We start from the raw sequence: 22,215 nt of genomic DNA on the forward strand, positions 1-22,215 counted from the left end.
TCCAGCTCCCCAAGTAGATGCCCCTCACCCAGGTGGCTGATGCCAGTCACGTAGGCAGAGGGAGCAGGTTTCCCCCCTCCCTCAGGAATGCAGCCAGCTCAGGTTACCTAAAGAGACAGGCTGAGGTGTGAATCCTCTGTGCTAATCTAATCGCATGGTTGCAGCTCAGAGATTTTAGTCATAGTGTCACAGGGCAGAGATTTTGGGGAGAAACAAGGTGGCTTTCTGCCACAGAAGGGACCTAAGTAGATTTTCAAGTCCAGCCCCCCGCCCTGGGCAGGAGTGAATATTGGGCTTATATGACCCCAGCTAGGTAATTCTCAAGACTCTTCTTAAAGACCCCCAAGGTAGAAGCCAGCACCACTTCCCTTGGAACTTGGTTCCAGATCCTAGCCACCCTGACTGAAGTAGTGCCTTCTAATGTCCATCCTGAACCTACTTGCAAACAACTTGTGCCCATTATTCCTTGCTACTTCGGGAGGCGTTCAGGGGAACAGGTTCTCTTTCATTCCCTGCTGGTCCCCCCAGTAAGTTTATAGATGGTCAGCAGTTCCCCTCTCAGCCTTCTCTTGTGAAGGCTGAACAGGCTTAGTCCTGTAGCCTCTCCTTGTAGGGCCTGCCCTGTTATCCCCAGATCATGCAAGTGGCCCTCCTCTGGACCCTCTTGATCCCTCCTAAAGTGTGCATGAACATCCCTCCTAAAGTCCGGTACCCAGAACTGGACACAGTATTCCAACTGTGGCCTGACCAGTGTCGCATAGAGGGAGAGAATCACCTCCTTGGCTCTGCTTGTGATGCATCTGTGGATCCATGACAAGGTGTGGTTAGCCTTACTGACCACGTCCTCACATTGGCAGCCCATGTTCATTTTGGAATTGATAATGACGCTAGGATCTCTTTGTGCCACTGTGCTTTTGAGAAGGGAGTTCCCCAGCCTATAGTAGCCTGCATTTGTCAGTATTGAATCCCATCCTATTCTCATTTGCTAACCCCTGTAACCTGTCCAGGTCCAGCTGTATCCTGTCCCCCCTTCTAGTGTGCCCACCTCACCCCAAATCTTGGTGTCACCAGTAAATTTGAACAGGGTGCTTTTCACCCCCTCGTCCAAGTCACTAATAAAGAAATTGAACAGTGAGGGCCTGAGGACCAAGTCTTGGGGGTCTCCACTACCCACATCCCTTCAGGTTGAATATGACCCATCCACCACTACTCTCTGGGTGCAGCCCCTCAGCCAATTTGCAACCCATCTGACTGTGTAGGCATCAATGCCACAGTCACCTAGATTTTTAATGAGAATGGGGTGGGAGACGGTGTCAAAGGCCTTTCTGAAGTTCAGAAAGAGTACATCCACCTCAACACCTGTGTCGAATGACTTTGTGACCTGATTGTAGAAGGCAATCAGACTGGTCTGACAGGACCTGCCCCTAACGAACCCATGCTGGTTGCCCCTGAGCATCATCCCCACTGCTGGTTCTTCACAGATGTGCTCCTGGATAATCTTCTCAAAGAGCTTCCCCAGGATTGAAGTAAGACTAATGGACCTATAGTTGCCTGGGTCCTCCCTCCTCCCTTTATTAAAAATGGGGACTACATTGGACTTCTTCTAGTCATCTGGCACCTGGTCAGAGTACCACGAGTGCTCGTAAAGCCAGGTCCCCTCAATAACCCTTGCCAATTCCCTCAGAACTCTGGAGTGGAGAGCATCTGGACCTGCTGACTTGAACACATCCAGCCCCTCCAGAAGTAAATAGTTACACAGAATAGTAAATCAGGCTATAATAAAGATTTCCTTAATAGAGAAATAAAATTAATGACGTGGCAAAATGACATTTCAGGCAGAAATCGAAATGGTTCACAAATCTTAAATCATCCAATCAAGAAATTATGATATATGAGTGTATTTCATCCAAGAGAACCTAAGTGACCAAATAAATGGTAATAGATGATTTTTTTGTGTGAATAGTAAATACTTATGTTACTAATGCAGTTAATGAGAAATCATAAACTAAAAATTGTTTACATAAGTGATTTATAATTTTGCTGAAAAATATATTCCTACACATTTATACCTGTTTGCAGATAATTTACCAACTAGTTTCATTTGATTGTGACTATAAGATGTGATTTTTACAACATTAAAGTCAATGGGGCTTTTCCTATTTCATTTAATAGGAACAGGATTAAACACTTTATGGGAGGATATTGAGCATGTCGAAATCAGTCTGTTTCTGCTGATTTTGATAACGCTGTGCTTATTAATGTCAACTGTAGATATCCTCTCACATGCTTAGTCATAGTGAAAAACTGAGGTGCTCTGTTGGGAGAAGACTAAATGAGTAAGTATAATAGGATGTTGTTACACTGTAACTTAAATACATGCTAAGGCCCCTTAAACCAGGAGTGTCCACAAGTTGGGGCAGAAAAGTACATCCCAGGATCTCTGAGCAGCTTAAAGATAATCCTGGATGGAAGATGATGATCTTTAACTGGTTTTTGGACAGCCCATGTTGAAGTCACAGGCACAAAACCAGTTAGGATCAGTACTCCAGTATCCCAGGAGGCATTTCTCCTAGTTGCTCTATCTTCCCCCACAGTGATAGCAGGGGCAGGAGCACCTAAAGGTAATCCTCCCTCCCACGTCCCTTCAGATCTCCTACCTGATCATGGACTCCCCTTATTCTCTCCCAGCCCTCACAGCTCACACACACACCCTATGCCCCACATCTCACCCAGTGCTATCCCAGGGGAACAAACAAGGAAAGGGAACCTGCCTGCAAAGCCACTGCTGCTAGGGTTCCACTGCTCTAATGACTGAACCCGACCCAGAAAGCAGCACTGGAATGCAGGTTCCCCTTCCCTGCTTGCTCCTCTGGGAACTTCAAGGGAGACTAGCAGGGATCTGGGTTCTGAGGAAGGAGCAGGCCTGCTCCAGGGGTATGGGGAGGGTGGTGCAGTGGATCCAATCTTGGCTGGTGGATGTAGATGGTGTTCTCCTGCCCTGTGAGCCTGGATTGGGCCCTCTGTTTTGCCTACCCACCTCCCAGATCAGGCCAGTCCCTCTTGGCATCCCAGATTCCTGATCACTACCCCCAATGCTGTCCCAGAGGAGCAAGTGGGGAAAAGGAACCTAGCCAACACTGTTCTATGGGCTGGCAGGTGGGTTCCTCCCATCCCTGTTTTCTTCTCCAAGGGCAGGGGAGATGGAAGAATTCTTGAGGGGCACAGCAAGGTCTGAGGGGATGGGAGGACAGCAGTGGCCCCAAAGTGGGCCAGTGGAGGTGTGGCAGGATTGATCTAGGCAGTGGGGCAGTGGGGATCCATCCGGGGCAGGCAGGAGCTGGCGGGTCCAGTGCAGTCCTGACAGTCCCCAGTTTCCTGCAATCTGGACCACCTCCTCTGCTGCAGGTGAGCATGGCTGGCATGGAACCAACTTGGCTCCTAGCCACACCCCTGTTTACCAAGTATTCAGAACAAAAATTAGCCCAAACAGTAGAAAGTTTTTTCCACCTGCACCATCTATGACCACAATTCCCCCCCACAATTTTGATATAAAAAGTATGGCCAAGACCATGTTGACCTCTAACATTTATAGAATTTTTGATGGCGTCTTACACAATATTATCATTATCAGGCACTTTTTACAATGCCATGTTCATATAGATATTACATTTTCTTAATAATATAAAATAAATTATAAGGAGCCTCTGGGAAATGTTTTCTCTTACTCCCAGCTTGGGTAAGTGAACTTGTGTGAGTTCATGAAAGACCAATGAAAAGCTGAACAAGTGTAAGGCCTTGTGCCTTTGAATCTAATCATTATATGCCTAAGGAAAACAGGCACATGGAAATGTACGTTATGCCAGGTTTTGAATTTAACATTTTTTCATTAAATTACAGGTTGGAAATATGTCTACAATTCATATTGTATTCTTATATTTATCCTGCTGAGATGCAATCCATTTATGGCATGTTTGCCTTTCTACTGGCCATAGTAATGTATATTCACTCACCAATGTTATTTACTTCTTCCTTTTAGGGGCCGATGTTATCAATTTTGATGGCCATGTTGTGTTGCCGTACAGATTCAGGAACAAGAAAATGAAAACCCTGAAAGATGTCATCTCTCTGAAATTCAAAACCTCTGAGAGTGAAGGTGTAATTTTCCACGGAGAAGGGCAACAAGGAGACTATATTACCCTGGAACTCAAAAAAGCCAAGCTTGTCCTTAACTTAAATTTAGGTATGCTTTTTATGCTTTGATTATTGGGACTTTTAAAAAAATATATTTATGTACAAAATTTGCAGTCAAACACCATTATACTTTCCCTCTTTTCTCCTTTTTTGCAGCAACATTTTATGCAGAATCATACAAATAGATCATCACTTATGTATGTTGACCCCTGTGCTGCATTTTGTTTTTAACTGAGCACAGATTATTTCATATTTTATATAGGAAATATCAATAATATGACAGTAAAGTCTCACAGAAACAGGATTAAATTGTTTTCACTGCCACTAGACATTTCTTGTACACAGAAATGTCAAGGTAATTTTGTATTGGCTCAGGGTACAAGGTATTCTGGGCAGCTCTGTATAGATTCATTTTTTGTAAAAGTAATTACAGTAGAAACAAGTGGCTGTGGGAGACAGGGAGATGATCAGAGGTATTAGGGAAAAAGCTAAATGAGTTTAGAAATACCATGAGGAGCTGCAGATAAAACAGTGAGGACCTTGGAAACCATGGGTCAATGCCAAGCTGAAGGCTGAGGAGCTTGCTTTGGGGAAAGACTAGCCCAAGGAGAGGCAGTGAGGACTTTGGTTGGCAAGCACCTAAAAGAAAATCCTGGCCTCCATTGAAATCAAAAGCAAAACACTCATTGATCCCACTGAGATGAGATTTTTTATCTTGGATGTCCAAAGGATTTTCACATTTCTCTGTAAAGAAGAAAAAAGGGAGAGTTCCTCAGTCTCAATAATCCAATTCCTAACCTTAGTGTGAAAACCTGGAACTATAATATTGCTTGGTTAGAGAAGCTTTTTTCTACTTGGATTCACTATTTTTATTAGCTTTGAGGTATGGAAATGTGTAGCTTGGCTCTTGTACAGTACTTGTTGAAAAATCTAATGTATACCTAATTTGAGGCCATGATTTAAGGAAACATAGGATGTATCTACACATAAAATTAAGGCAACACAAACTCTGAAGCAGTTCATACTGGAGTCAACTGCTCCCAGGCAGTGTCTACACACGTGCCTGGAACTGCAGCAATTTGAGCTGTGGCAAATCAAGTGCAGTTTACGCCCCTGGTCACCATCTACACATGCGTTTCTGTGCAGCAAAGTACACCACTGTAAAATAGTATTGTCCCTGACAGTACTATCCTACAGTGGCATTAGTTAGTTTACTGTGCCCTAATACTGGCACATGCATAGTCAGTGATACTTTACTGCGAAGCTAATCAGTCCACTGTGCAGTTAACCGCATATGTAGATGCACCCACAAAGTTGTAAAGTTAAGAAGTTTAGGTAATGTTAGTGAATCTGAGAACTAGTGAGCCTAAAACAGAAACATGGTCTGACTGTGTCTAGTAGCCTCATTAAGGGGCTGTCTATATATTGGTTAATAAGCATTGTCCTCTTCCTCTAGCTGTATAAGCAAGTTGCAGAATAGACTGAGTTGTATCAGCTCATATTAGAGACAAAATACATCTCTAGTCTGGGATTTTTCTTTAAATAAATGTAATTCAAAACTGCATTTTCATGTAACTTTTCATTACTTTTCTTGCAGTCATGTGAACAGTAAATTGTTGTATTCATGTATTATTTACAATGAATAGCAATTATTTCCACTAGCATTTTCTTTTCTCCCCCTTTTTGAAAAATCAACAATGTGGGCAGATGCTGATGAGGATAGAACATCTTGCTTCAGCACTAATCTATTTTAAACAATTTTTATGGAAATTATAACCCACTCATTTCCTGTTTTATAATATATCCCAGTTCAGTCAGCCTACTTAATATGCAGCTGCTACCATACTTCAGCTTAGTGAGGGTGTAATTAAATGATTTTGGGTCCCAGTGTTCAGAAGAGCCTTCTAAGACTCAAAACTGAATACCAGAGATACTTGATGCTGAGAAATTTTCAGTTCCATAAATTTGGATTTTGCTTCATTCAAACCATGGAATATTCCCAGGGCACCACAAACCTAATACTGGAACTAATTTATAAACTATTGTGGAAGTAGTTATTACCAAGTGGGCATGTCTACACATGCAATTAATGCAAAGCAATAAACTCTGGATTTTATTGCTCCCAGGTGTGCTGTTTGAATGTGCGCCTGGGAGCAATATATTCCAGAGTTTATTGCCGCTTGAATGTGCACCCAGGCGCATAGCACATTGACCTGGGTTACAGCAGCCCCAGCTGGCAGAGTCCTCAGATGGTCAGCCTGCTAGCCCAGGGCTGCTCCCCATGGCTCAGTTTGCTGTGGAGGGGCTGACTAGGGAACAGGGTGCTTCAGTGTGAAGCTAGCTAGCAGGCAAACCCCACACTGAAGCACCCTTATGCCCCAACCAGCTGGGGCATTACCTACACATGCGCTTCTGTAGAATTTTTTACTCCACAGCAAGATAGCATTTGTATTACCTTCCCTCGCTGCAGTACAAGTACTATTCTATTCTGCTATGGAGTGAATTAATTTACTCTAGCCTGAGAGGGGTGCCCATATAGATGCCAAGATGGTTACTGTGCAACTAATTAGTCTACTGCGCAGTAAATGTCTAGTGTAGATGCACCCAATACATACATATCTACACCAAAGATATGCAGCATGTTCTATGTTTCACAATAGGACAAAAGTTGTTTTCCTAAATTATATTTAGTGTAGTTACTCCTGCTGCTTTTCTCATCCACTCTATATTAGGTAGCAACCAGTATGGCTCAATTTATGGCCACACCTCTGTGATGACAGGCAGCCTCTTGGATGACCACCACTGGCACTCCATTGTCATAGAACGTCATGGGAGGAACATCAATCTCACACTGGACAGACACATCCAGCATTTCAGAACCAATGGGGAATTTGATTACCTGGACTTGGACTATGAGGTAAACAGAGAGTTTGTTAGTTCTCATTCCAAGTTGACTCTTGGAGCAAAACCAAATAGGGTAGAAGAAAAAAAAGCAGTATAATATAAGATTATTTTACTACATTCTATAGCACTAAAAGAAATGAAAGCCTTTATTAATATAATTCCCTCAAATTTCTTCCAAGGTATATGATTCTCTTAGTTTATTAATTCAGTTATGCCAGTCATCTACTAGCTCCTAAGTCTGGCAATTATTACTGCCTTCTATTAAACTCATCTCATACTGCTGCCCAATTTATTTTTATAGGATACTATAGTGTTTACTGTACTTCACAAGTATTGTGTGTATTGTTTTTAAAATATATTTAAGTGCTTCCACATTGCATTGAGTACTTTAAACAATAAGTAAATATGCTTAATGGAAAATGCAAATATTTCCAAGACTTTTCCTTATGGAAATAAATGTTATTTTGAGTAAAATATGCACTTAAGAAAGTTTAAACATTAAAGGAGTAAAAAATTGGAAATCCCACTTAAGCGAAGTAGCTGTTTTATTAAAACAGGTGTCCATAAATGTTTTTGTTTTTGTAACTGTCCAGTTCTAATGAATAAGTTAATATTACCTCATAATTAGAATTTAAAGGGTATTAAATATTTAAATCAAACCTCTATGTGGAAGATACTATTAACATTTTTTTTCAGGTAGGTGTACTGAAATGCATTTAGTTTAAATGACTTGATTAAGGCTTCATAACAAGGAAGAAGAACAGCTGAGAAGAGACTGATTCTGACTTCCAGACTAAGTAGAGAAAGTTTGTGGCAGGGCACCTTTGGTGCCTGCCACTTTAAATGTTTGAGAAGGCAGCAGAGCCAATGAGGGGGGCACGTGACAATCAGGAGACCACCTAATTGGAGGAGGGCTGGGCAACCTCAGTTTAAACAGAAGCCTTAAGAGCTGAGCTGGTAGTTACTGCCAGGAGCTGAAGGATAAACATTGCCCAGCCAGTGAACTGCTGCTCCCAGAACACCTGGAGGTCAGGGTAGGATCTATGGGGGTGCAGGAGGTTTCTGGTCCTGGGGCATGACCTAAAACTACACCCTGCTGGGGTTGGATAGTATGGTGGGGCTGCCTGTGATGGGGCAGTCTCCAGGAAGTGACATACCTATGCCTCCCTACTGAAAGGTGAGTATGGGACGCTGGAAAACCACAGCCTCCACTGCCATGTGGGTGACCCTATGGAGGGCTGAAATGGTGGGGCAGATGGAGCATCTGATTGGAACCCAGGGGGGTCCCCCGTGTGCTCAGTGGACATGGAAGTGGACTAGAAGTACTTCTGGTCCACTTCTGGGTCTGCCATAGTGCGGGGGGACACCCCTTGCCACCTCCTTGCTCCGCGACTGATGCCTCCTGTGTCTGGGGGGACACCTGGGGTTCCCCCTGTGGCTGATCACTGAACTGGTGGGGTGTGTGGGGGGTGTCCCCCATGTGCTCGGCAACAGATACAGAAGTGGACCAGAAGTTCTTCTGGTCCACTTACAGGTCCACTGCTAAGCGTTCAGGGGACCTCCCCACACTCTTGTGGGATGCTTCATCCATCCCACCATCTCAGTGTCCACAAACCACTTCCAGTCCACTTCTGGGTCTGCTGCCGAGCACGTGGGGAACCCCCCCCCCACACCCCCCACCGGCTCAGCCTGGTAACTCAAGTTATGTAAAAAAAACATATAAAGCTGTGTCTATGGCTGAATCACTGATTCTCTGAATTGGAATGTAATCTTTGGATTCAGATTCGGCCAAATCAAATCGGGCCAGTTACCCAAATTAGTGAATCAAATCACTGTCCCCTGAATTGGGCTGGATCCGAATCCGAATCGAATATTGCCCACTTCACACACCCCTAACAGGCACCTGTGAGGCCCAAAGGGTGCAAGGCCCAGAGGCCCCAGTGACGGGTGGAGTAGAGATCCCAGTTAGGAGACATGTGGCCTAGGCACATCTAAGGACATCCGAGGCCAAGTTTGGGCCAGAGGCTGGGCCACACTTTGTCTGAGAATTACTGAGGCCAAATTTGGGCCAGAGACTGAATGTGGCCCAGCAATGGGGAATTGAAAGTCATTTTGAATGCCATCTGGTATCCAAAATGCCTACCATGGTAAGTGGTATAAAGGCAGGCCATCATTCTGGATGCTTACCGTGGGACATGGTATAAAGGGAGGTCAGAGCAGTGTCTCCTGTCGCACAGTCAAAAAGCCTGAGGTAGAATTGATTTAATTTTCACAGGTTTCTCTAAGATGCATAGATTGGATCAATAATAAACTGAACTCATGTTCACTGATCAGTTGGGAAAAGCAGCCATAAGCCTGCACTGGCCCATGCCAGAAGGCTGGGAGTACTAGAGCACACCTCCCAGCCTGCCAGCCATTGCTGAGACCAATGACACCCAGCCAAGTAAGAGCCACCCCTAATTTACAGCCCAGCACAGGCCCCCACCCCATTGATGCACCCCTGCAAGGAAGAAAAGGAGCCTCTCATCTAGATGCCGGCCCCTGAAGCCAGGAGTCTGCCCACATAGGTATGTCTTGCCACAGAGCTAGAGTGAGATTTCCCCCCCCTTGCCCCTCTCCTATGTGGTTGGGCCACACCCAAGTATCTGCCCATGTGTGGACCCCAGGCCAGGAGGTTGTATTCCCCCAGCTCCTGTCCTCCCACCACCACATTGCTCCACAGAACTGACAAGTGCAGACAGGATGCAGTGTTGGGCTACAGTAGTGGAGTGTAAGTCATGTTCCTGTGAGAGGAGGCTAGTGGGAACTGCATAGTATCTTGGGATGCCATGGAGACTATGAGGTGTAACTTGTGTTGGCAGGGGATCTGGGACAGAAATTTAATAGACTGGTCTAATCTAAAGTGATTCAATCTAATACTACACCCATCCAGGTCTATCCTAAATGAGGTTCAGGCATTTGGAAAGTGGCCTGTGTATACTAAACTTCTGTTCTGCTATAGGTTGAGACTGTTTTCTGATCACTTGCACCAGTTTATGTATAACTTCTGCCCCCAACTCCAGTGTCTTGATTTTATAAACTAGAATATGCTTCTTCAAAAAGGTAGAGAGAGAATCCAGGAGTGCCTTTACACATGCAGGATGCCTGCTCCAACATGTTCTAATTAGAACTTCAGAACAGACTCAATTAATCACATCTGCTGGAGTGTGCTACTTAGCATGCTCCAGCAGCCTCAGCATCATGTGTATTCAGTATCCCTATGCTTCAGGATGGTGGTGGGGGCACTTTAACTAAAGCTCATTTGATGAGATTTAGTTAAAGTGCCCATGCCACCATTTTGAAGTGTGGTATGCTGAATTCACAAGACACTACAGGTGCTTTTATCAGAGCCGCTCCCAAGAGTGGCTCTAATTAAAGTACCCCTCCCCCCCACACACACACACACACAACTCCAGAGCATGTGTAAAGATACCTCAATTAATTAGAGCAGCTCCCAAGAGCCACTGTAATTAAAGTGTTCCCTTTCTCCCACCCCCCCAAAACTCTGGAGCATGTATCAAGGTGCCCCCATAGACCTGACTTCCTGTCCTGTCCCACAGATTTACCAGTATCAATCCTCTAAGTTACATACCACTTTTAGTAGGCATGAGGCTCCTTATCTTTGTTGCAAGTTACATGAGTGCATTCAAAAGGAGAATATACTCTCTGTTAGTTACAGTAGCACATACAAATGTCAGTGGCTAGCCCAGGGCTGCCTAGTTCCTTCCTATCCCATTAACACTGTCTTTTCAGTGCCTGGTTTCTATAGACTACATTTAAATATGTTGCCTTTTTGATATATTAATCATAGATGATAAAGCCCAGGGAATCAAAACAGTGTTTCAAACAGAAAAATTAACTTTTAGGTTTCTCTCTTTTCAGAAGAGATAAGCAAGAAAAAGAAATAAATGGACATTAGTTCTGATTACGCTTTTAAGGAAATAAAATCCTTCAGGTCTTAGTCTATCATAGTGCTTGATTGTCTGCTATTTTCCTTTCCTTTTTCTTTTTTTCCCCTCCTACTGCTGTGTCCAAGTGTATTAATGCTGTCGTATTAAGATATGTTTTGCAACAAAAAAAAATTAAGCTCTTGATCCTCAGGTGGTATAAACTGATACAGGCTCATTGAAGAGCTATGTCAATTCATAGTAACTGAGGATATGGCCACATGGTTATATTAGGTAGTGCATGTGATCGATTTTTAGTGTCTTTTGTTTGTTAGTTCTAGTATTTAAGAAAAAATAAAGTATTGAATGATAACTGAAGTACTAAAAAGCCTTCCTCTGAGAGATAAAGTGATATGTCAGAAGCATTTTAATAGAAAGTACTTCCCTTGAGCTGCCTTTTCCAGCCCTCAGTAATAACCACTAGAATTAACAATGGATGGATGATGTTTTAAAGCTTGGATCTGGAAAACTGTAGAGGCAGAATGCAAGAAGAAGTCTTTGTGAGAATTCTTGGGAGGGAGAAGTTTGGTTTCATTACTATTTATGCCATTTTTTTTTATATAAATACTTAACATAGATTGAAGAGATTAATCTCATGAGGGCCTTGTTCTTCACCTTCCAACCATAAAATATTATTGTAACCATAGACCATTTATTCATTTCATTTTAAACATTTTTGGAAAGACCTATAAGTGGATAAAGGCTCTGTAGACTGACAGAGGTGAACCTCTTGCAGATACGAGCATTTTTAACATAATGTATTGCGTGTGGGTTTTTTTCAATTTTTTTCACAGTACTAAAGACACAGACTATATTGGTACACTAAGCTATGAAATTCAGGACTAAATATTCTTGGTTTTGTTCTGGAATAGGAGTCAGGCAAAGTTACTACTGTCTTCATTTACAATATTGATTTAACCTAATAAATCTTGTGCCCTTGTACCTTCTCTTGTAACCCATAACATCCTGACCATAAAGGCAAGGGGCAGGGGTGGTTCCAAGTAATGACCGAGTATTATATTTATTTCCACTACTGGATGCTAGGAAAAAAAAATCTGCAGGATGCTTCCACTTTACCTGCTCAGTATCTGAAAAATCTAAATTTGAAGTCAGGTCAGGTTCACCTGCTACCATAATTTACAGTAGATGGTGAGACGAGCAACTCCCCATGCCACATCCATCACCAACCTGCCCCTGTCCTGGGCAACCTGTATACCTTTTCCCACCATCTCCCACTGTGTGGGCCTTGGCATCTGGGCCCCTTCTCTAGACCACTCTCTGCCCCATAGTGGGCCACTACTCTATCTCTCATCTCACCCCTCATCTGTGGTCCCTGCTACATTAGTGACTTTTGGCTGATGTGGCCCTGGACCCAGGTTGGGCTAGTCAGGGCACCAGGCTGTCTGTTGCTGGGTTCACCCTTGTCAGTGAGCCTTAGCTCTTCAGGTCACCTTGGACCCCTGACCTCGATCAGGCCAGTTCATGGGGCCATCACTTCTCCCTTCACTGGGCTCCGAGGCCTTTTGTCCCTCAGGCTTCAGGTCTCACAAGATGAGCCTTGGCCCTGTCTCATACCCTGCTCCATGGGTCTGGACCCCACCTAAGGCCCCCCTCAGCATACATCCTGTGCTTTTCTGTTGGGGTGTGCTCCCCTAGTCTTTCCCCTACATGGGGTACCCACAAGGCAGTGGGGGCTGAGGCTTTCCGGTGCCCCATCTTCACCTTTCACTAGGGAGGCACAAGTGTGGCATTTCCTGGAGACTGCCCTGCTACAGGCAGTCTCATCACACCATCCAACCCCAGCAAGGTGTAGTTTCAGGTCTTACCCAGGACCATCAGGAACCTCCTCCATCTCCACAGTTCCTACCCTAACCTCCAGGTGTTCCAAGAGCTGCTTTCCTCAGGCTGTGTTATGTTACTCCACTGGCTCCCTAACTGTAACTGCTGGCTCTGCTTCTAGGCCCTGGGCTTATACTCTGGCTGCCCAGCCCTCATCCAATCTGATAGCCCCCTTGTAGTCATATGACTGCCTAATTGGCCCTGACTGCACCTGCCAGCTCTTCCATAGCCTGACTGAACCTCCTAAGTGGCAGGTGCAACTTGTGCCCTGCCACAGATGGTATTACCTGGGACTGTTGATGCTGAGTGCTAAGAGGTGATTAAATAACCCAGAGGTTTCCAATGGCCAGGCATGCTATGGATTGCCTCTGCCAGTGGAAAAGATTATTGTATATCATTCATCAGCTATGGCCCACCTTAAACTGGATAGCCTCCAGCCAGTAAGTAAGGTGTTTATCTGCCCTGGTCTGCCCACTCCAGTGGATACTTGGAGCTAAGAGAGAACTTAAAAGGAAAATTGCATCACTGCACCAGACAAAGAGAAAACGAGAAAATTCAAACTCCACATTGCAACATGGAAGGTTAGAACTATGTATACTGGCCTGACTGACCGTCTTGTCACTATCTCTGATTCTCATAAGACATTTGTAATTAAATAAGTTGACCACTGACAATGCAGTACTGCAAAACAAACAACTAGCCTTTGATAGCATCTTAGAGAAAAATACAACACAGTTTACTGCCAAAGGAAGGCTCCCAAAGATGCATGTGAACATAGTGTAGGCATTGTTGTTAGAAACAATCTTCTCAAAATGACAGAGAATCCGCGGAGTAGTTGTGAGAAGATACTCATGCTTTCCTTTTATACTTCAGAAGACACAGTCACCTTAGTGAGTGCCTACGCTCCAACATTCTGCTCTTTTGCTGCTGTTAAAGATAGGTTTTACAAAGAACTAGCCTGTGTTATCTGTAAGGTTCCAAACACTGAAAACTTATATCTCCTGGGGGACTTCAGTGCCACAGTTGGTGCTGACACTGCATCCTGGCTAGCTGGCTGTGGAACTATATAACATGATGTTGGGATAGAATTTAATATTTCCTAAAGGTGCGAGTGGGCCAGGGAGGTTAGATGGATTGAAACACAGCACACCTGTCCAATTAAAGGTTTAAGTAAAGCTTTACTGGCTACAGCTGAGGTGTGGCTCCTGAGTTGCTGTGTCTGCACTGATCACCCAATGTTTCTCAGGACACAGTCCAGCAGAGTGGCACCTTTTCTGTCTTTTACTGTTTCTTTTATGACTTAGTGTGACATCATCATTGCTAGGTGGTTACCAGGTAGTATTGCTACCCCATTTTATTTTTCTAAGCAGTTCTTTTCAAACAATATTTACAGCCACTGTCTCCAACTTAGATACTGCAAACCTTTATTTCCCAAGCTTGGTTTCTTGTTCCTGGGCCTTCTTGACCCACCTTTTTTCCTATCTGTTGTTTGTTCCACTAAGTCTCCAGGTCTAAGTGCAAACTACACATCAGCTATTTCAGTCAATATGGGGTTCATCTAAAGAATTTGGAAATACTAGCTACTCAGGTCAAGTAGCTATAATGAGCCTGTGATTTACTTTCTACAACAGATAGCATGAATCATAATGGACAAAGGCTGGTGGAGTTCTGCTTTTATCCTAACTCATGTATCACCAACTCATTCATTCAAAGAGAGCCATGCCATAAGGTATGGAGGCGCCCAAGATCTGTCCATTAGTACCAACTGGCCTCATCACCACTAGATGGTCCAATCTCAGTAATATCCTCCTTACTTGTAGTTACAATAGTGCTGATGTTGACACTGATCACTTGTTTGCAGTTATTAAAATCAAACGGAAACCAAAGAAATTCTGCTCTCAGTATTAGTGTTTGCCATTTATGAACATCACCAATAAATCTGGTCATCAGAAAACCTTACAGTTTATGGAGGTTCTAGAGAGATGCCTGTTTGTGAGACTGCAGATAAGAACTGGGAAAACCTAAAAAAAAAAATTCTGTGTCACTGCTGACTCTGCATTCAGCAAGAATGTCAGAAGAAACAGTGATTTGTTTCAGGCACACTCACATGAATTGATCTATTTATCAAGGCCAAACAAACTGCTCTGTTAAATCACAAGAAGAAATCCCTAGATGGATCTTTGAACAAATTGAGGATAGCAAGGACTGTTGTCCAAGATAAGATGTTGTGCCAATGATTATTAGCTGCTACTCTGCGAGGAAATTCAATCCACTTTTGACACTGGAAACATCAGAGTCATGTATGACCAATGGAATCAAGAAGGCGATAAGTCCAACTGCAAAGAAGCCAGTTGCATTAAAGACAGCTTCAGGAGAAGTTATAATGGACCAAAAGCAGCAGATGGAAAGATGGGTACAACACTATCTTGGACTTGGTTCAAGGGAAAGTGATGTCACTGACGCAGCCTTAACTTTCTTGAGAGTCTGTCTGTCCTTGAAGAGCTTGATTATATTCCATCTGTTGTGGATTGTTGGCAGAGTTGGGGCAGATCACAGCAGGGTATGTTTGGTCAAGCTAGCTGAGCTGACCAGTTTTACTTTTCCTGTGGGCTTTGGCCAAGGATCCACTGTTCAGGGCCCTTGCCTCTGCTGCAGCCAGGCTAGTGGATAATACCTGGAGGCCACCCCAGGCTTGGTAGCATTGCAAAACAAACAAGGAAGGTAAACAAGTTAGCACTTAGCTGTCGTCCAGCGGTTTTTCCAGGCTTCAACCCCTGGTTGCCTCTTATCTTTTCAGAGGCTTTGCAGATCCTGTGGGCTTGTGCAACACAGTAAATGATCAAGCAAGCAAGCAAACAAACAAAAAAGAGCCCTGCTCCGGGCTCTCCTGATGGCTGCTTAACCCCTGGCAACTCCAGGCAGCCTGATTCTTGGCCAGGTGCAGCCCCTTGAAGCTGCTTTCAGTGTCTTTTATCCTTCCCACTCTGGGCTCACATGCCTAATCCTCTCTCACTCCCGATACTTGTGTCAGCTCCCTTGCTGCAGGACTCACTGTGTCCCAGGACCTGGTTCCCCAACCTCCAGTGAGTTCTTCCCTGTCTGGGGTGGGTGTACAGAGGTGCTTCTGGGGTGTGGGGCTGTTCAGGGGAGTCCGAACACCAAGTAACAGGGCATAGCCCTGTTACGTGGACCTAAGGCCATAGAGAATCTGGCAAGTGGCAAGGCCCCAGAAAAAGATAGCACTTCCATGGAAGTGATCGTGTGTGGGAAACATGTGCTTCTTCACCACCTATACAAACTTCTTACTGCTGGAAAGTAGGGATATTGCCACATATATGCAAGATGTCAATGTAGTTACTTCGTACAAGAATAAAAGCGAACAGTGATTGTAACTATTGTGGCATTTCACGATATAGCATTGTTGGAAAGATGAAAACCGGGATGGTACTCAGAAGCTTCATACCCTTGCTGACCATGGTTTCAGAGATAATAGGTCCACCATAATATGATCTTCTCACTCCAACATGTCCAAGAAAAATGTAGGGAACAAAGGAGACCCCTCTCTATCGCCTTCATTGATCCAACCAAGACCTTCAATCCTATGAGCAGAAAAGGCCCCTTTCAATTATTGGAAAGGATTATCTGTCCAGCAGTACCCCTCAGCATAATCTACTCTTTCCATGATTGAATGCAGGGAAGTCATCTAGGATGGATTAACATCTGTGGCATTTGAGAGCTGAAGTGGAGCCAAGAAGGGTCGTGTTCTTGCCCACAGCTCTGTTCAGGATTTTCTTTTCTCTTCTCCCGATGCATGCTTTTGGGACCACCAGAAGGAATTTATTTAAATATACATTGAGCATGTCTACAAATGCACATTTAGTGTGCAGTAATCAAAATTAAATTGAAGTACAGGCATGACTCTCCACATGCACGCTTGTATTACACAGTAAATAAAACAACTTATGATGACTTGAGTGTGTATTTGATACCTGCATCATTCAGGTATCAAATTTATACCCAATTAGTTACTATACAGTGACACAGAGTTAATGTGCCTTAATGCATCCGAGACATTGCGGAGAGGATCCCAGAGCTCTTCCGGCCCACAGACCACTATCCCATGCTCCTTATTCACGTGGGCACCAATGACATGGCTTGGAGCACCCCCAGCCAGGTCACTTGAGGCTGAACTGAATACCCATAGTTGGAAAGCATCCGATATCATGAGCATGCTGAGCAAATGAGTGTGGAACAGCAAACTGACTGTTTAGATGAGGGTCAAAGCAGATCATACTACTGTCATCAACATTCTTTTGTACAGCAGCAAATGCTAGACCACATGCTGTGTTCAAGAAAAGTGCATCAATAGCTTTCACTTAGTTGAATTTACCACATTCTAGGAATTTCCTGGCTAGGCAAAGTGGTCTACACTGAGGTCCTGAAACATCCCAACAGTCCAGGCATCAAATCTCTTCTTATTCAGCATTGACTTGGATGGCTTGGTCATATACAGAGAATAGACCATGGCTGTATACTCAAACAATTCTTGTATACAGATCTCTTTACAGGAAGAGGACCATGGGGATATCCTTGTCTCTGTTTCAAAGGTGTTTGCAAGAATGATATGAAGGTACTGAGCATTGAGCCAGGTGATTGGGAAAAGATTGCTAAGGATCTATGTGCTTGGAAACAGTCCCTTAAGCATGGAATGAAGGCTTTTAAAGAAGGAAGAACCAAACATGCAAAAGAAAGAAGAAACCTCAGGAAGAATCCCACACCATATTCAGGACTGTTAGTTATGAACTTTGTCTTATAAATGTGGAAGGATTTCAAGTATTGGACTCTACAGCCATACTTGCAGAGGTTCAACAAGTTGATTCTGCACTTGGCTCAATTCTTGTCTTGCAGGATAGATGTCTGTGCCTGTGCCTAAATTTGGAATCAAACATGGGCAAATGGTCAGTACTTCAGAGGGAGATTAATGAAGCTGCAAAGATATAAATCATTTTATCCCAGTACAAAGGTGCATATGTACAGATGTCTATGTCCATTGACCCAAGTTAAATCCTAAAAAAAAAAAATCCAGATAACAGGTAGTAAGAGTTTATCCTGGCATATTGCAATGTCTGTACAGTTATCCTGAGATTGCATCACTAAATCAATGGCAGAAAAGCAGTGCTGTATTTAGCCTCTCACTAAACCCTGATTAAATGGGTGATGCATGTACATACCAATCCTGGGGATATTTTTGTTCTGAGACAAACATAAGTACAACTTATCCAGAAGCAAATGCAAGTGAGAGAGATAAAATAAATAAATATTCTGGTATATTGTCAATTACCCCAGGACAACGACACAGAAATCAATGACTGCATTGATAAGTGTGTAACTGACAGCAAAATTAGCTTATTATTTTTAGCACTGTGATTTGGAAATGTATTGTTACTTATTGATTTGTGTGGAACAAAGCATCTCATTTTATGAGTGACCGACAAAAGTACAATAAATGTGTAACCCTGGGTGCAATGCTACCCTCTCCCTCACCTGAATAGTGGGATCCTACAATACCTGGTAGCCAGCGGCCCTGCTCAGCTCCCTGGGTAACTGTTGCAGGGTCCCCAAGTGGAAAGCATCCCCTAACAATCAAAACAACCTTGAGGACCATTATAAAACTGTTTACAGAATGTAATTATTTACCGAATAGCATATAACTAATACAATAAAACAAATAATGTTACACAACATAACTCAGCAATGGTGGTTCAAGGGTTAATGCGTCTCTGATGCACTTTACACCAGGGGAAAGCATACAAATTACCCACACTAAATAAGGAACCAATAAATAAATAAATTGATATACCAATTAATAAACCATCAATAACTTTTTTTTAAAACTTTGTCTATAACTTGTATGCTCAAGGGTAACTGTGATGACCCTGTGTACACCCTAGGCTTGGTTTCTCAGGAAGCAGGGCTGCTTCTGTGTCCCTCCTTTGGGAGCCATGGGCGGGTCCCCACTGCTAGCATCCCTCTTATGAGCTACAGGGATTTCAGCATGGCAGGTAGTGGCTCCTCTCCTGTGATCCCTGCAAGACAGTTCATTCCTGCCCCAACCCTCATCCCCCCGGCACAGCACAGTGAAGGGTCTGGGATGCAGGTTCTAGCAGTTCCCCCTGCCCAGCACAGCCTCGCACCACCTGGCAAATTAAGCCCCTCCCCGGGCTCTGCCTACCACTGGAGCTTCTGATGGGCTGGAGAAGTCCCTTGACCCCTTTAGCCCAGTGTCTTTTCTGGCACACTGAGGCTGCCCCTCCCCCAGTTGCCTTTTCACTCATGGAGAAAACCAAGACAGTCTCCCACTAGTCCTGCACCCCTCTCCCTTCCTGTGCTCACTCATGCCACACAGGGGTGTGTAGGAAGGTCTTCCCAGACTTGGGGTCTCCTGACAGGCAGGTTCTCTTTGGTGCCTGCCCCAGCAAGGCTCCAAAAGGGAAAGAAAGGGAAGAAAGGACAGCTGTTTCTCTCTCCAGTGCAGCCTCCAGCTGTTACTTCTGCAGAGCAGAGCTCCAATCGGGGCTCTCTGAAAGATGGCCGTGGTAAGGTCCTCTTCCTGGCCTTCAGCCTGTTTCTCCTTTTCTCGCTCTTCTGCTCTCTTCCCCAGGAAAACTGCTCCCCCTTTTTAAAAAGGCCCATTCAACCAATCCCAGGCTATGACTTGTCCCAGGCTTTTGCTATCATCCCTGCAATTCAAAACCCCTTTTGGGGTTATGTCACTCTTCTCACTTCAAAGATGGCTGCCTTCAAAAGAGCTTCACTTGCCGTGAGTGCATACGGAGTCTGTACTAGGACATACTCTCTCTCTCTCTCTTCTCACTCTCCACTTTCTGTAGGGCAGCTCTTCCTCTCCCTTCAGGTGGATACAATTTTAATGCTGCTACAAATGTATCATTGTAACCTACTGCTGCCAAAGCTATCCCTTTGCTAAATAGTTATCCACTGGGCTGTCCTGTCACTTCCCCGCCCCCCCAATTTATACAATTAGAACTGAGTGAATGATTCAGAGCAAATAAGTTCAAATAATTTCACTGATTTCACTCTTTTATTTATTTATTTATTTATTTTACAAATATCCTGGAGTGATATAATTTTCCCTTTTTCATTCACTATTTGAAATATTTCTTAGTACTTTCTGAGCCAGTGAATCAGTGTGAGCCATATAAAAAAGGTCATGTGTTTATTTTCCATTTAGACAAGTGCAATAATACTAGGCACTTGTCTTGAATGGGAATATTTGCATTTACAAATTCAAACTTGGCTAGCTGCATTTCTATATTGTTTATGTAATAGCTACTTCCATTACCCAAAAACATACATCTCATTTGCTACATTTGAACTTCTGAGAAAGCAAATTTTTCAACAGAAAATATGTTAAAGAGGTTCTAGAAAGTAATGTATCTCATTTCAGTTACAATTACACAATTTTGTTTTTGCTTTCATAGATAACCTTTGGTGGCATGCCTTTTTCTGGGAAGCCCAGTTCAAACAGCAGAAAAAATTTCAAAGGCTGTATGGAAAGCATCAACTACAATGGTAATAATATTACTGATCTTGCAAAGAGGAAGAAATTGGAACCTTCTAATGTGGTAAGAACTTTATTTAATGGCCATCAACATTTTTGCCAAACAAAGGAGGTTAATTTGATGGTGTACCTATGTGTGTAGTTGGTGTTCATAATAGCTACTGCCGTTATTTGACTTGATAGATAAATTTGTATTGCATATCCTTATGATACATTACAAACCCACACAGTCTACTTCTGGGTCTTACGCTAACTTCCTAAGCCTCATTTAGGGGTGTAGGTTGTAACTGTATTGGTCTGAGGACATAGGCAGACAAGGTTCTTTGGTTCCATCTTATATCTTTTATTGGACCAACTCAAATAGTTGGAAAAATTGTCTGCCTAAACCTAATTTATAATTTCAAATAGATTCTTAAAAACTAAGCATTCTGGATATATATTTCCGTTTTTTCCTTCTTAAATTCTATGCATCTGAAGTCTAGCATGGTCAAGATTTGTCATTGGCTCAAGAATTAATGTCACAATTTTAAAGTCTGATATGTCACATTTTTGGGGGGTTAGTAACGGGAATACCATTGGAAAATGTAGGTTTTCCATTTGATCTAGCATTTACCTTTACTCTGAAATTCCCTAACATATCAGACTTAAAATTTGTCACTTTTTAATGGAGAAAAGCTATTACATACATGTAATACATTAATTTTTTTTTCCTTCTCCAATCCCTATACTCATGGTAACTAAATCTTATGGGTAGGCAGGTGAAAGATACAAGAATTAATTTCATAAACATTATTCATGTTTTTCCTGTTTTACTGTGAGTTTTGGATCACCTAGAACAGGGGTGACCAACCTATGGCATGCAGGCCACAAGTGGCACATAGTAGATCAGGGAGGGAGTCAACACCTCAACAGATAGGGCAGGGGGCACAAAGCAGAGCAACAGATAAGGCACAAAACAAAGAGAAGAGAGCAGGAAACATAGAAATGGATTGGGCAGAAAAAAGGATTGGGGAGAGTGTGGGGTTTGCTTTGTGGCATGCCTACCAAAAATGTTGGCCCCTACTAACATAGAATCAATTGCTTGTTGCTTCTCTCTTCACTGTATTGCAACCATCAAAAACATATGCCAACAATATAACTGTACACTATCATGTGCACTATGTCTTCACATACATACGTGCCAATAATAAATGGTAAAAGAACATTTAATTAACTTACTTTTGCTTTGAAAAATGTTAGTATAAATGAACCTAATAACAGTATATGAACAACATGGCTGAGTGAACATGACTATGGGAATAACAACTTTGAATTTCCCAATTTAAATGTTAAAAACTCTGGAAAAAATTGGTAATTATTTTCCACAGTCCATTACATTCCAAAACTTATAACTATTTTTATACTTACTACAATTTTCTTCAAATATTGTTTTCAAAGATATTGAAAATGCTATACATGCCAGGAGTGAACTTCAGTTTTAAATATAAAAGTTTTTAACCAAGACACTAAATCCTCAATCCTCAACATTTCTCTATAGTCATTGTGAATTTCCTGCCATAGTGGGGTAAAATCCTCTAAATAACACTGAGTTCTGATTAAACAGATGCTCCTTTTTTCCACATATATGAAATTTTAACTTTCCTGACCAGACATGACATGAAGTAAAGCAACACAGCTTATATAAAAATACGTTCAAGATTTTCAGAATATAGTCTA

General features: G+C 43.0%; 1 protein-coding gene across 1 annotated transcript in view; it reads left to right on the forward strand.

The window, feature by feature from the left end:
* The window catches only part of CNTNAP2 (contactin associated protein-like 2), a 1,403,431-nt gene that overhangs the window by 445,225 nt on the left and 935,991 nt on the right, over window positions 1–22,215 (forward strand). Inside the window, exons 6-8 of the mRNA XM_019535795.1 lie at window positions 4,037–4,240; window positions 6,924–7,108; window positions 20,420–20,563. Coding sequence (XP_019391340.1) covers window positions 4,037–4,240; window positions 6,924–7,108; window positions 20,420–20,563 — 533 coding nt within the window. The remainder of the gene's footprint in view (window positions 1–4,036; window positions 4,241–6,923; window positions 7,109–20,419; window positions 20,564–22,215) is intronic.

This window comes from Crocodylus porosus, unplaced genomic scaffold, assembly GCF_001723895.1.
Source record: "Crocodylus porosus isolate Cpor-Errol unplaced genomic scaffold, CroPor_comp1, whole genome shotgun sequence".
Classification (NCBI taxonomy): domain Eukaryota; kingdom Metazoa; phylum Chordata; order Crocodylia; family Crocodylidae; genus Crocodylus; species Crocodylus porosus.